General features: G+C 27.4%; 2 protein-coding genes across 3 annotated transcripts in view; one reads left to right on the top strand and one right to left on the bottom strand.

The window, feature by feature from the left end:
- LOC108753177 (centromere protein I-like) overlaps nucleotides 1-1879 on the bottom strand; it is a 6862-nt gene extending 4983 nt beyond the window's left edge. The window contains exons 1-3 of the mRNA XM_018494547.1: nucleotides 1667-1879; nucleotides 346-462; nucleotides 88-237 (exon numbers count right to left, since the gene is read on the bottom strand). Of these exons, the coding sequence (XP_018350049.1) occupies nucleotides 88-237; nucleotides 346-462; nucleotides 1667-1721 (322 nt within the window). The 5' untranslated portion in view covers nucleotides 1722-1879. The remainder of the gene's footprint in view (nucleotides 1-87; nucleotides 238-345; nucleotides 463-1666) is intronic.
- A 231-nt stretch (nucleotides 1880-2110) lies between these two features.
- LOC108753176 (AP-1 complex subunit sigma-2) lies at nucleotides 2111-10621 on the top strand. 2 transcript variants are annotated; one of them, XM_018494546.1, is made up of 5 exons: nucleotides 2111-2196; nucleotides 2279-2457; nucleotides 3281-3389; nucleotides 3498-3635; nucleotides 10253-10621. In XM_018494546.1, the coding sequence occupies exons 1-5, from the start codon at nucleotides 2194-2196 to the stop codon at nucleotides 10295-10297; spliced, it is 474 nt and encodes a 157-aa protein (XP_018350048.1). In that variant the 5' UTR covers nucleotides 2111-2193; the 3' UTR covers nucleotides 10298-10621. The 2 variants fall into 2 exon arrangements, with proteins under 2 accessions (XP_018350048.1, XP_018350047.1); XM_018494545.1 differs by lacking the exon at nucleotides 10253-10621 and adding an exon at nucleotides 8645-8875.
- Nucleotides 10622-15709: the final 5088 nt, after the last annotated feature.

The raw sequence follows: 15709 nt of genomic DNA, 5'->3' as shown, positions 1-15709 counted from the left end.
TATATATATATTTCTAGGTTATAATAAATGTACATTAAATATTTTTACAGTAAATGCAAGCATATTTTAGATTAAGAATTAAATTACCTATAATCCATTGTATAACAATTACACCAACAGTAAATGGCAAATCATTTAATGAAGAAAAACACCAAGTGAGTATAGTCTTCACTATTTCCTCAGATAATTTATACCTTGGAATCAGACATTTTATCAACGACACCCGTTTGATTGCACCTGATAAATATAAATTTAAAACTTAGTTTATTCGAACATATACATACAGATTATAAACTTTCAAATTTATGGAATATTTATGTTAATATTTATTAACAAGATACTGACCTAAATCTGTATGTATAATAACATTTAAGAGCTGCTCGAGAATATCATCATCAAGTCCCCTTGAAGCAGATTCATCTTGTAATGTGGAGAGACATATGTCATAGTCTGCACCTTTTGCTAAAAGAAATATAAGGAGTAATTTCAACTTTCTGACCATTAACTATTAATTTAAATATAACTATCAATTAAATTTTGAACTTTATATATATATATATATATATTATATTAGAAAATATAAACATTAAATATACTGATTAAACTATAATTTATAAATATTCCTGTAAAAGTTTATTTATAGATACTAAGGGCTGATTTCATCATCTCAGATCAGCTTGATCAATCGAATAAGTGTCAATTGTGATTTATAATTTCTATTTAACGATAGACGTTATTGGTCAATTTCAATCAAAAGGTAAACTACTGACCAAAATTATGTACACTAATGTTTACTAAGTAATACTTAATTTTTTAAACTCATCAATGCCTTAATACTCTATAATGCCTAATAATGTATAACTTTATATCAATTATTGTAATGCACAATTTTTTTAAGTAACGTCCAGTAATACTCCAAATCATCAGAGATAGTAAAACTGGCCGTTATTACAAAATATGACTATTTTGTTTCATAAAACCATTATGTCAAATTATTCGTCTTGTTTTTTGCAATTGGTTTCAAATGTTTACAGGTCAGTATTATTAAAATTTTTTTAACAATACCGCGCGGTTGCTATTAATTCTAGCTGATGTTTGAGTGATACTTTTAGCTAATATGACCAAAAACATCCTTAAAAGCTATATAAAAACATGTAAAACATGCTTCATTTATAGAAAGCAAAATATTATAGTATACAGAACACAATTATTAGATTAGAGGTAACTTCTGTGTATGCTATTTATTACTATTGGTAGTTGCCGGTGCCGTTATGTACATTGTGCAACTTCTTTACCATACAAAATATCTCATATATTGGTGAGTATCGATTACAATTTGCTAAAAATCAGCTTACTTAACGATCCTTGAGATAAGATGGTTCATTTATTCGAAAAATCCAGTAGAGAATGCGAGGTGTGCTGTCACTCGCGAGTACGGTCACAAATTTGGCGCGCAAGGCACATAACGACACCGGCAACTATTGAGGTTTGTTTCGCGCCGCATGCTCCAACATGCTCTTACCATAACTCCTACTCACTGCAATAAGCGTGTTGAACTAAGTAAGAATCATGACGGAAGCATGATAGATGCAGTTAAGAGCATGCAACATGAACAAAACTTCGGTAAGCGTGTACAGAATAGCAGTCATGGACGTTTGCAACTTACACTTGAGAGCCTTTATGTATTTCAAGCATGTTGCCCTCCTCTCGTTCTCTACCATTCTGCTAAAGTTGCTAACAGATATTACACAAAATTGTACCAAATCATCTGGATTATGACTGGAGCTAAAAAATATTGGCAGAAAACTATACGCGATTTCTCTTTAACCCCCATCTATCCCATCATCCAAATTCAAACTGTTCAAACTTCAAACGTGTAAACGCTATATTCAACAGAATGTTTATTTTGCCAGGGTTGCCAGATATTTTCCGTCTAGAACTGTTAGATAGTAGCCGAATGATGGCGCTCGAGTAGCCCAAAGTATAAAGTCACTAGGGTTGTGGTCAAATGAAAAACGTTATTATATATGCGCTTGACGCTTGCATGTGAATGCACCTCTATATACTGCTATATATGTATTATATGTGCACAATTTATGCGGGTGTTGTCAGTCGTTGTCTATTACGCGTTGTGCTAATTGTGGTGAGAGATAAAGAATTGTGCGAGACGCGAGATAGCAGGATTGCAACAATATGGTGAATCTTTTCACGCTATGTCTCAAATTAATAATAAGGAACGTGACTCGAAATCCTTGATCATCATCTTTTTTTTTTGCAGATGCAATTTATGTTACTGTTCAGTCGACAAGGGAAGCTTCGTCTACAAAAGTGGTATGTCGCGCATCCAGATAAGTTGAAAAAGAAAATCACGCGCGAACTGATCACCACGATACTCGCACGAAAACCGAAAATGTCGAGTTTCTTGGAATGGAAGGACGTTAAGGTTGTTTACAAAAGGTATATGGTTCATCAACGATTTACGTATACTAAGCGAAAGAGCATTTCTATCAATGTGTCATTAATTTAATATATCATTAATTTAATCTTGAGTTAATTTCATTTTTTTTTTCTTTGAAGTTGATCGAAGTCTACAATGAATCGGTAGTTCTATGGGTGTGTTCTGAGTTAGGCATGAAGGACATGATGTATCGTTTTATCTTTTTTTATTATTTGTTGAACAAGGAATAAATAGTGCATCATGCATAACTCGGAATGTATCCTGAGTATTATTTTTTTAATAAAAAAATTAGAACTAGATAAACAGTAAGTTAAATTGAAATTAAAGTTAATCTTAACATTGGTGAAATCAAACTTTAAAGTGATTTTGATCAAACTTTGATTAATTTGTAGAGTTATAATATTTTTATCATTTTATTAACATAAGTAAAATTATAATAAATCTTTGTTGTCTAATATATGGAAGTGAAATATTAGATTAGAGATAAAGAATTATGTAGCTGGACATTTTATTTGTAGCAATTTCATTGTGTAGCTTGAATAAAATAATAATTATCTGAATAATTAATAATTAACATAAATAGAATTATTAATTTGTTACTTAGCATATGGAAAAAAAAATTAGATTAGGAATTTATTAGATTATCAATCAACTCATTAGAATCAACAAAGAGTTGATTAGAAATTTTGTTTTAATTTTTATTGTTGCTAAATTAATCATTAATTCATCAAAATTTTATCAAAGTTATTCTTAATCTGTGATATTTTATGATTTATAGAAAGTTTTTTATTATAAAAAAGTTTCTGTAATTTATACTTATAGATACGCAAGTTTATACTTTTGCTGCGCAATTGAGCAGAATGACAATGAATTATTGACATTGGAGATTATACATCGATATGTTGAATTATTGGATAAGTATTTTGGTAGTGTGAGTATTATATTATTGAAATCATATATTTAAAGTATATTTCTGTTAAGCCTTGTAATTTGTTGTAATATTACATATTATAATTTATTATTTATAATCTATTATTAGGTATGCGAGTTGGATATAATTTTCAATTTTGAAAAGGCATACTTTATCTTAGACGAATTGCTCGTTGGTGGAGAAATTCAAGAAACTAGCAAAAAAAATGTATTGAAAGCCATTGCTGCCCAGGACCTATTACAGGAGGTTAGTTACGGGGATGTTCCCCTTGAATTGTAACATGTCTTAATTTATTAATAGCACACAAAGGTTGTACACATACTGTTTCTTTTTACAGTCAATTTTTTTTGGCTGTAAAAGAAATATTTTTAGATCGTTTTATCTTTCTACTAGCTGTTTACACTTAATGCATACTTAAAGAGCCATATATTTAGCAAAATTATACCCACAAATAGAAAGTACAAATAAAAGTTATATTTGCATATATGCATAATTAATATGTTAAAACGATCTATACTTCTTTCTTGCCAGTCATGTGTTGTTTTGATTAAACGATCATGATGAAGTTGCAGAAGTCAAGCATGTATAAAATCTATTTAAACTAGGTGAAATTACAATCAAATTGCTTTTATCTCGATTTTCTCGGTTTAATTCTTTTTGCAACATAAGTTTACTATTTCTTTTTTATATAAATATACATGTGAAAAATGTAATATTGAAGCAAATCTTTTTGACGTACGATCTTGATAATTGTCTGTTTTTTAAATATTTAACACCTAATAATAATAGATTTATACAGATACATAACGAATCCATACAAAATACAATACATGCATGAAGGCATTTGAAGATATTAATGATTGCCTCTTTATATGAAGCAATTCGAATTTCCTAGCTTTAATATTGCCTGCCTTCTTACATAATCATAATAATACACATGCTATATCTCTTTAGACACAGATGAGCTTCCTTCTTTGTTGACAATTCTATGTTGTTGTAATATTTGATGTTGCACGATGTGATTGAACGATATTGAGCTTTTGCATTTACGTTGATATTTTATATATACATATGAAAAGTCTTATTGCTTGTATGATCACTATGATGTATAGTCACAATTGAGCACTACGTTTACAAATTATTTCACACGTGCTGTCTTATATAATATATAAAACTGGATAATTTTTAATATTTCATAATATTGTGTTTGTATATTATAAATATTACTTTGGACTGGGAGATATTTTCAAAATTAATAACTCAAGTCTTAGATCTATCTTTGTTGTAGATATTTCTATTATAAATATAGCTTTTCTGTATATTCCCACTGTCCTATTTTTTTTAAGTATGGCCAACATATCGTCTGCATTGTAGTGATAATAGAAAATTATAAGATAACAAGTTTAAATGTTAAATATTGAATGTTGTTATATACAATCAGACAATTCTACGTGCGTAAATGCTTATATACGCTTCTCGTTTATCTATAAATGAGCTTGTATAGTATTTTATTGTAAATATTTTAATTATTGACAACATTAAGTACATGTGCAACAGCATTTATATAGTGAATACTACTTAATAATTATTATTGCGTAATTTATATGACAGAAAAAGATATTTTTTGAAGTTTGTATTATTTCTTATAAATGTATACATAAGAAATGTTGACCATCTAACTTTTTAATAATTGTAATTTTGATAGCTGTAATTTAAAACAAGAAATAGTACAAAAAAAAATTATTTTTAATACCTGCTGAAAGATAAAAGATATTATTGAACTCAAGATTTTACACAATATACAATGCAAAACGTTTGCAGTTGATTTTGTTTATTTAAAAGAGATGATGCTAAATTTTTTTCAACCTATGTGCTATGACATTACTCTGTATATATTTTTGTACTTAAATACTGATGAGTATTTAAAATATCGTACATCTTATATGAAGTATAGTATTGCAAAATAATTAATGAATCAAAGTTATATGTTCTAAATTGATAAGAAAATGTATAAAACGATAATTAAAGCGATTTATTAATTAATTGAAATTTTATTTAAAATGTGTACATTATACAAAATTTCTAAACTGTAATACGTACTGAGTGAGAAATTTTCTTTATTATTTCATTTATTCTATCATTTGAGTAGTTCAATTAATTAAACTGTATTAATAATATATATTGTTTTTGTATGTATGCCATTTAAATGATTTAGTAAAAATAACATAGGGCAGTATTCACAGTCGGTTCTTATATTTAATGCCGTTTTGAGTGGTCTTAAGACGTCATAAATCACAATTATAGAATTATATTAGGATATTAAGGTTCTTGAGTAGTTGTGACGGCCATGTTGGAATCGTGACGTCAGAAGTGAGGAATGACACGTTAATTTATGTTGCAAACCATTTGTAAATAAAGACAATTTGGATAAATCTAAATAACGAAATTGCTTTAAAATATCTGTAAAAATGGGCAGAAACTGTCCTTTTCTTTCGTAATAGTCATTAAAAGGCAGATAAAACCTAATTTCGGGCAGAAACACACGGTTTGAATAGCTGTTGAAATAATGAAATATACGCTTTTACGTATCAAATTCCAGGATAACTATAGTTCTGCCCATTTTTAGGACTTTCATAAGTACGAGACACATCACATTTTCACAATTAAGCAAATAACGAAATGGCATGCATCAAAAATTTCGTCGTCAAAACGTCACTTTTCCACGGCTATAAGTTCAGCCATTTATCGTGGCGAGACGCTATAATACACACACAAGCACAAGCCTGTGTACATGTACTCGCTTTCGGCGCACCGAGAGCACATGGGCTCGTGCTTGTGTGTGTGATTACCGATTTTGCCACATTTCGCCAGGCGACTAATTTTGAATCGCATGCTGATACTCAGGAGCCTTAAGACATTTATTAAAAATATTCTTGAAATAACGTACTGTAAATACTTGCCATAAGTATCATTGTTCATTCTAGTCTATTATTAGCTTTTTTGAATAAGATATTAATTACGAAAAATAGATATGATAAATATAATATTTTACATACATAAACTTTTCTAATTTAAAAAAAATATAAAGCATAACTCAATATACTTAAATAAGTAAATGAAATAAATAAGAAATAAATTAAAGAAAGAACTAATTTTTTTTAAGTTTATAAATTATATTGCTCTACACAAATGTGTGTATATACATTTGTAGGGTGTTTTTGAAATAACGCCCACTAATTATACTGTGCTATTCCTAATAGAAAACTGAGTCGAAAAGTCCTGTACCATTTTGCAATTTTCACAATGGTTAATGAGATTAATTTATAAACATTGCCGAATATACAGATAAAATTGATGTATAAGACAATTTTAAGATATCTTTCAGTGTTCTTTGTGGAATTTGAAAATGTTTCTTAAAGAACTCTTAAAGAGGTACCTTAAAGTTGTCTTACACGTAGGATTTTAGACATTTTGCTCATTGGGTAACCAAAAAAAATATTGCAAAGATTGCAAAATGGTAGAGGAATTTTGACTTAATTTTTTATTAAGAGCACTGTATGATTAGTGGGCGTTATTTCAGAAACATCTTGTATATGTGTGTGTGTGTGTATATATATATATGTGTATGTATATATATATATATATATATATATATTCGAGCTTTAATATTATTAATATTTCAAAAATTTGATTGACATTGCTAAGATGTTCTTTTGTCTTATATTCTTAAAAACATTATTATTATCAATGATTAATGAATTACCATAAAAAGCATTATTAATCTTTTAAAATGTAAAACTTAAATTTAAATAATAAACACAATTAGGAAATATTAGTTAAATGAAAGTATTATATTTAAGAATATTATATTTTTACAAATATTACATAAATACTTATTTAAAAAATTAGACAATCTGAACACAACATATAATCATTTTATATTAGTCTTCATAACATACATTATGCAGATGGGATAAAAAATAAAAGTTGCTATAGAAATCCCATAAAATGCATAATATTTCATGGTATCGCAAGTTATTTTCAATATCTCAAAGTTGCATTCGAGTTGATTTATGTATATATCGATTATAATAAATCAGGTGCATGTGATGTTAACAGAATGACGAAATATTCTAAAATCAAGAACAAAGAAACGTTACTAATGATTACATTGCGGATTTGCTTGAGACCAGCTTGCTGAGGTGTCGACGATAGTCATTGTGTATGGTAGAGACGTGGACGCAGAAAGCATGAAAAATATGAAAAATGTGAGATAAAGAGAAAGATTGCTGGGCATGATGGCTATCATCAGAAATCAAGCAATTCAATCAGGCGAGCTAATCCGCAAATTGCTATTAACTGCCATATAACTATATGTTTATACGAAAGCATGGCACCAATGCACTTGTATTATTTTTAATAAAGGTGTAAAAAAATGTTAACGATATTATTGCCATATTAATATATTATAAACTTTGTATTCAGATATAGATTAATCAGTTATTTCATAGATTATGATAGTAAAGCAGCACTAGAACTAGTATAAATGAGAAGTGTATTATTACGTATATGTGCCGTTTATAAATAACATGTTGATATGTGTATATGTATGCCTTCAAAATCTTTAATAAATATTTTTCAACAATTGTATTTATATTTTGCAACATTTGTCTCATATATTTTGTTTTCTAAGTAATGTATCATTTAGTTTTACTTTTCATATAAAATTCCAAAGAATTTTACGGAGTTTTAATAATATTATCATCTATTTTATACAGGATAAGGCATTTGAAATGTGACACATTAATTAATCAAAATATTTTTCTAAATATTGATTTCTAGAAAAAATGTTACAAGTAAAGATTATAAAATTTAAAGTTTATTGTAATTGGATGAATTTAATTAATTAACGATTTATTGTGTTTTGTTGAGAAAAATTATTTCGTATATATCATTTTTTCTATATATATAAATTAAACACGAAAATGACAATGGATTTGTTATTAACAGAATATTTTTTTTATTATATAATATTTTACGTTTATAATAACACTCTTAAAATATTGTAAAATAATTTTGTGTGTGATGTGGTTTAAAAAAAATACTATGGAACTTTTTTGTAGGGATTTGGTATAATATTTTTTAAATATTGATGATATATTAGTGTGATATCATGTATGTTAAGTCCATGGTAGATAGGGACAAAGTAGAAGTTTAGCGAAGACTAGTTAGTTTTTCTTTGTTTGTTGTGGAAGGACGAAGCTGTGGAAGGTGCTCTGCGGGAGATAGGGCTTTTATAGGTACCCTATTGTTTGCATGAGCTTCATGGACAGAATATCGACCAACACGATCGACCGAAAAACAAGAAAAGGCTTACCCGCTGCATGATGCCATTACGACTCTACTATATAAATATACATATAAATTCTCAAGTCAACTTACTAGTCATATACGAGACGTTTAAGACATCGTGCATTTTCTTTCTCCAACGAAAATTTAATCGAAGATAAATTGATAAAAAATAAAAATTTTTTTCTTATATTTAAAAAATTTTTTGTTAAATATGATTGACATTTAAAATTTTGTTAAAAAGCATCATTTATTTATTAAATTAAAGAAAATATAATATTTTCTTATATATTCGAAGAGTATAAGAATTTGAGAAGTATTCGTGAAAAATCGATTATTAGTTTATAATTCGAAATTGAAACAAATGAAATAAATAAGAAAATTATTCTTTCTCTTTTTTAATATCAGTTCTTAGTAATCGCAGTTAAGAGAAAGTACATGATGCCTGGAGCATTCTCTGTGTATGTTAATATATTTTTATATCGAGAAAAATTACTCTTGCACATAGAACAAATTATTATGTTACTAACCAAAGGCTGAATTACGATTTTTAAACTTTAACCTACTAACGAGTAAGTGATATATATAGTTACCCTCCTCTACGTACTTTAATGTTCAACTATGGCAATAAAATTGTCTGTATTTGTAAGTTATTTTTATGAAAACGTATATGTATTACTGAAGAGCGTCAGTATTAATGTGACTATTGCATAGAACGTATATTCTTACGCATCTATATATTTACTTAAAAAAAGGGGAACCTATCTTAATTATATGAATAATTGGAAACATATATCTCTTTATATATTATATATGTACATATGCATATTATATATTATATAAACATCGTCAATTCTCTTAGTGTTATATACATTAAGTGTACTAGCAATAAATATATCGTACAAAATCTTTATATTGTAATTGAAAATTAGCGTGCATAATACCTTTTAATTTACATTATATAAATTACGTTAGTCTCAGATAAAAATGATACATCTCAAGTTTTTACTGATAATTAATTTATTAGTAAATTATTAATTTCTTAATAAATAATATAATAGATTCGTAACGAAATAATATGTTAGCTGGATATTTTTTATCATAAGCTATCGTGCAGTGTGAGCATATTGAGCTGAATCGCATTCACTATGATCCCATCTGGAGGATGAAATCTTCACAATTCGATTGCATGTAAAACAAGCAATTTTTATTAGCGCTTAAGATTTCAATTAAGGCAATATATGAACATGCGCTTTGTGTATCCAAAATAAAAGTTACTCAGTTATATGAAAAGGGTTCAGTTCACCATTTGAAGCTGCATCAAGAAGGGATTTTTATTATGAAGTAGGTACGTGTACGTTTATATATATATATATGTATGTATATATTTTCATTCTATTTTTCGTAATGTATTTATAAAGTGCAGCGTCAAAGTAATTGATCCCTGTTCATATTATTATAAAACATTCCGAATACGATATTGATAAACTTGTGCTTTTGTATGTGTGTTGCAGGAAGAAACTCCCCAGGGATTCTTCGAAGATCACGGATTGGGATAATATTTTTTAAAATGATACGCATGCTCCTTCGTAAGTCTACATTCCTACACATGACTATGTTTTATCATTCCTTATTTTCATTAACGCAATCTCCATATGATTAAGATAGCTTCATATGACATGGCCAATATACTTCAACGTTAGCAAATATTACACATACACATATGACATGCATAATTATCCATATGTGATATGAATATAGACCAATATCTAGTGAATGTATATAAAGTTAGTGCACATTGGCCATATTGTCTGGAGCTGCCTACTTAAACTTCAAAAATTAACAAAAAAAGTGAAAAAAACATGAATATTTTAGTGTGCAGATACATTTCCAATTGTTAAATTTATTTTATGATATTTTAATCTTAATTAGTATTTAAAATTATTTCCTTAACTGGTATTTGCGGTCCAATGTATTTAAAATTAATATATCTTTACTTAAAGTTAACGTAATTAAATAATTTTTTTTCATTTTATAAAGGTGAAAATTCGAGAAATAAGATTATGTAAAACTTACTTAAGGTTGTGAAAGACATTTGTTATAAACAATTTTTCACAATGTAGTTGAAAATGTTCGTGTCTATTGAATCCACAAATACCGATTAGGGTAATGATACAGCGAAAAATATATGCACTAAGTTTCAATATCTTTTTAGGCAAAACTTTTTCTTAGCTTTAAATAAAATATGCATATTTTTCAATCGATCACATTTTATATAATTCTATTGAATAAACAGAAGATAGAATGATAATAATGGCAATCAGGCGTGTTTTAATATACATAAATAAACACGCCATCTCTATTACATAATACATTTTATTTTGTTTAAAGTAAAATCGTACAATTTAAAAATATGTTATACTTGACTCGTTTATTGAGCGAAAAATGACAAAATATATAAAAATTATCAAGGAGAAACAACATTCCGCGTTTTTTACAGTGCGGAAAGTAAAAAAATACAATTTTTTTATTTTTTTAATTAATTTAAAACCTTTTTTCTTTTCTTGGAAAATTCTATTTATGTAATAATACGAAATGTATTATGATTAACTAAATACTAATATAAAAAAATAATATAAATATAGCATTCGCATCAAGTTCGAAAGATAAGTTATTTAATCGTTTATTATGAGTGTGATGTATTGTTAATTAAATATCGTATTCTGTATCACATAATATATCAATGAAATTTCGGGTATTTGCACATTTTTAATCATTGTTAGCAAAAAATTATCTACAACTATAAAGATATCCTTTTAGTTAAAATGTTAAGAAATCTACAGACTGCATCAGAAAAATTGATAAATCGGTAGTAAATATGTGGTTTTTGATAAAAAAAACAAGAGCTGTTATCCTTATTGTTAATTAGTTGAATTAGTTGATCATAGTTAATGATCAATTATAATTAATAATTAGAAAAATACTATTAAAATGCTACGATGATATGTGTTCCTCAAATATAAATTACACATATGTCATCGAAAGGGAAGTTTTCAAACAATGATTAAATTTGAAATTTATTAAATCAGTAATTAGATTGGTACTTGAAATTTTATTTAAAAAAAATCGAACATATTGAAGATTACTACCGATTTTTACTACCGATTTTTGTTTTTCAAGTAGGTCCAGAATAATTAGAAAGTATTAGTATTTTTTAGAATAGACAATTATAATAATATGGTTACCTTTAATTCTTAACTGCCATAATGAAATTTTCATTTTAAGAGACTATCTTTTTGTAAATTTTTTACTTTCATCATTTTTTCAATTTCTATTATTAAACAACAGATGATTATAAATAAGATAAAAAGCAGTAGTTCAAATATAAGTATACTAGATTTGGATTTACTGGAATCGAGTCACTAATTTTATTCGATCTTGAATCTATTATTGTTTATGTCATTATTCTTATAAAAATTATTATATTATTGTTTTATATTATTTCATTATCTTTTCATATAAAATACTAATTTACAGTTAAAAAAAATTTATAGATTTTTTAATAAAATTTATTATTTCGAAAACTTACATGTTAATGTTAGACTGATGATTTGACTGAAATACATTCTTTTATTTATTTTCTCTATATACTTATTACTTTCCTGATTCCGTAGTATCATATGATAGTAAATATATATTCTCGTGTTACAACACAGTTAAGAGTTAAAGAATATTTAATTATTTTAGCATTTATCTTACTATATATAATAATGATCGCATTTTGAGCGACAAAAATTGAATAACAATTTAAAATCAGTTTCTTGGCAATAGTTTATTAGAAATATTTGGTGCGACATATATATATATATACATATATGCCTTTGCATCCTTGTTGAAAAGTTATATCGTATCATATTTTTATGAAGCTTAAAGCGTGCATATATAGTGTAGCGAAATGTAAAAGTTATCAATTTTCCTGTCCAATGCAATTGTTGAAATGAATCGAGATATTTTGTTACATAAATGTACACCGTTGAGAAACTGTGCAATCGAAGTATATCAATATGTATTAGAAATCTCGATTTGTACTTTCCTTGTTAACAATCAGACAATAAGTTAAGTATATTCCTAAATATATATTCGCTTGTAACATTTATACGTTACGATATTATGATACATACACACGTGTTGTATACACATATCTAATAATAATGGATGTAATTGAATTGGATTTGAATTTCGAGAGGAATATTCGTGTCTAATAAACAGCGTGCTCGTTTCAAGTGTTCACACACAGTTACTTCTCTTTAAAGATTTTAGAAGAATATATAAAATATACTTACGTGAATATATACATATACAGGGTATCACGAAAAGATTGGGATACTGAATTATCTCGGAAAGATATTTTTAGCAACAATTATTTATACAAAAGTAGGATACCAAGTTACCTATTACATATGTGATGATATTAATTTGATATTGCAAATTCAATTGTGCAATCTCTTCCGCATAATGCATCTTGGATATAATAATGCCCGACGGTATTTAAATTTTACCGGTGCATATCTTGAATAGTTTTTGATCAAATGGAACTTAATTATATCTGTTTTGAAAAGGTCTCGATGTCGATTATAAATATTTGTAATAAAAAATAGGGGTTTCCGTTTAAAAAACTCAAGGTGACATTTCCAAGATCGTTCAAGGTCAAATCACACAGGCCCTGTTTTTCATTATGCCGTGCCATGATAGGTTACTTGGTATTCTACAACTTTTGTATGAAAAATTTAGCACAAAAACGTCATTTATCTGAGATAATTCAATTATCTCCCCGATCTTTTTGTGACACTCTGTATATCCTTTCGGTTAAATTTTCTGTGTTTAAAGCACTTTTATAACATATAAACATCGCTTGAAAATTGATAAGATTTCTAAAGTGGAAAGGCATGATGTTGTGTTACGACATTATAAAAAAGAGCGCGACGAGATTTATAATTATATATTGTATCTCTGTCTATTACGACTCGATTAAACTCAATTATATTTGCGTATTTTCGCAATGTTATTTCATTATAACGCATTAAAAATTTTTATTCCATTTTTTATTCTACTTATATTTTATTGTGATCGTCAAAATATCTTAAGCAAAGAGTCTTAACATGCGTTTATTAAGTCAATTAACAGGATACATAACATTTTAATCCTTGTACTGTTTTTACACCGATACGATTGATACGCGACACGCAGATGCGGTCACGTAAATGTCACGTTTTGTATTCCGTTGAAACTTTCAGATTTTAAAAGCAGCGTAATATACATATCTTGTCAGAAACAAATCAAAATATCTAGTTGATAAGTTACTTTTTCGTTGCTACCGCTGGTACTGATGTTCGACGATAACTGACCGGACTGTAGAATAAGACTTTGGGTGCAGTCCATTTTTAACACTACAAATGCTTCGAAGCGTTTCATTGATCAATCAGAAGAAGGAATTTTACTAATTGACTGAATAAAGAATGCTTCAAAGCATTTGTAGCATTAAGTGAATTGTATACTCTATTGATGTTAAGAATGAAATATGTATTACGTTAAGACCAAATGTTGCATTGACAAAAGACGATGCTTTATGCTCCGTCCAAAAAATAAAGTATATAAAAGCAGACAGTTTATCTACGTTATTATTGTTATTACCGAATTTCGAAGTTATCTTAACTCTCCATCTGCAATTATATTTTTACTCCCTTCGTCCAGCCCAAGTTTTGCAAAAAATGTGGGAAAATTCCGAGGGAGTAACCACTTAATATAATTGTGGGATAGAATCCTCGAAATCATTATAAAATTCATATGAAATCTCTATGTATAATCCGATAATTACATATGCAACCATGAGAAATCATTGTGTAATTAAATAAAGTCGTATATTTTACCGAATTACTTCATATGTAGTGAAAAAAATTCGTAATCAGATCAGAACAAAATCATATAAAATCAAATAAAATCATATAATCAGTGGGACAATATTTCACCTAGTGGGACAATATTTCACCTCCTTGGAAAATTCAGAATTACTTTTCAACATCTCTATTACATTACCAAATAGGTTTTTAACAAGATATTTTGGAAGGGGAAACGGGGATTCTGGTTCTCCTTTATTTTGGAGAAATTTAAGGGTGAAATTTCGCTTGTATCAAAAAAGATTGTAGACCCAGATTATAGACGAAGGATTAAATTTAAAAAATGCTTAGAAAAGCGATTAGCAAAAACCGCGATTAAAATTTATAAATATCCTCGAACATATCCAGATAAGCGTATTTAAATAATATCAGCACGGAGTATTAATATCTGCGTGTATTTTTATGGAGCTTCTCACTCTACTTCCCAGTAAGTAGACGGTTAATTCGTAATATGTAAAACGATTAAAATAATGGAATAAAAAGATTACTAACAATATCTTTTGCCATTATACATAATTATTGTTAATTTTATATGTTACTAAATATTTTCAGAATAATAAAATAAAAGTTGTAAGGTGCTTATTTGATATACACGCATCATCCATTTGACATACATTATTTCATAGCTTATTTCATTGAAGAATATAAATTTCTTGTAAACTATATATACAGTCAATATAAATGAAACTTTACGAGAACAAACTTAAATGTTTACTTTATAACTATAATGATTTTTAAATTGCTGCTTTATACGCAAGTGTCTCAATTTAAAAGAGAATAAGGTTATACCTTCAACTTGTAATGTAAAATTCTATAAATTTAGAATTAAATGGTACGGTAAAAGTCAATGAAATTTTTTCTAGATATTCTTGAATATTAATTTTTGTATCACATGTATGTTAGGTATGTAGATTTGTCTTATACTTTATCAAACATGAAAACCTCCTTAAGTCGCTATCGATCCATTAATTGTCTCATATATATCCCTGAATATTAGATGATTAGCGAACTATTTGA

Source organism: Trachymyrmex septentrionalis, unplaced genomic scaffold, assembly GCF_001594115.1.
Source record: "Trachymyrmex septentrionalis isolate Tsep2-gDNA-1 unplaced genomic scaffold, Tsep1.0 scaffold66, whole genome shotgun sequence".
In the NCBI taxonomy this organism is placed as follows: domain Eukaryota; kingdom Metazoa; phylum Arthropoda; class Insecta; order Hymenoptera; family Formicidae; genus Trachymyrmex; species Trachymyrmex septentrionalis.
The sequence above is the reverse complement of the archived record's forward strand: the minus strand, read 5'-3'. Positions and strand labels throughout refer to the sequence as shown.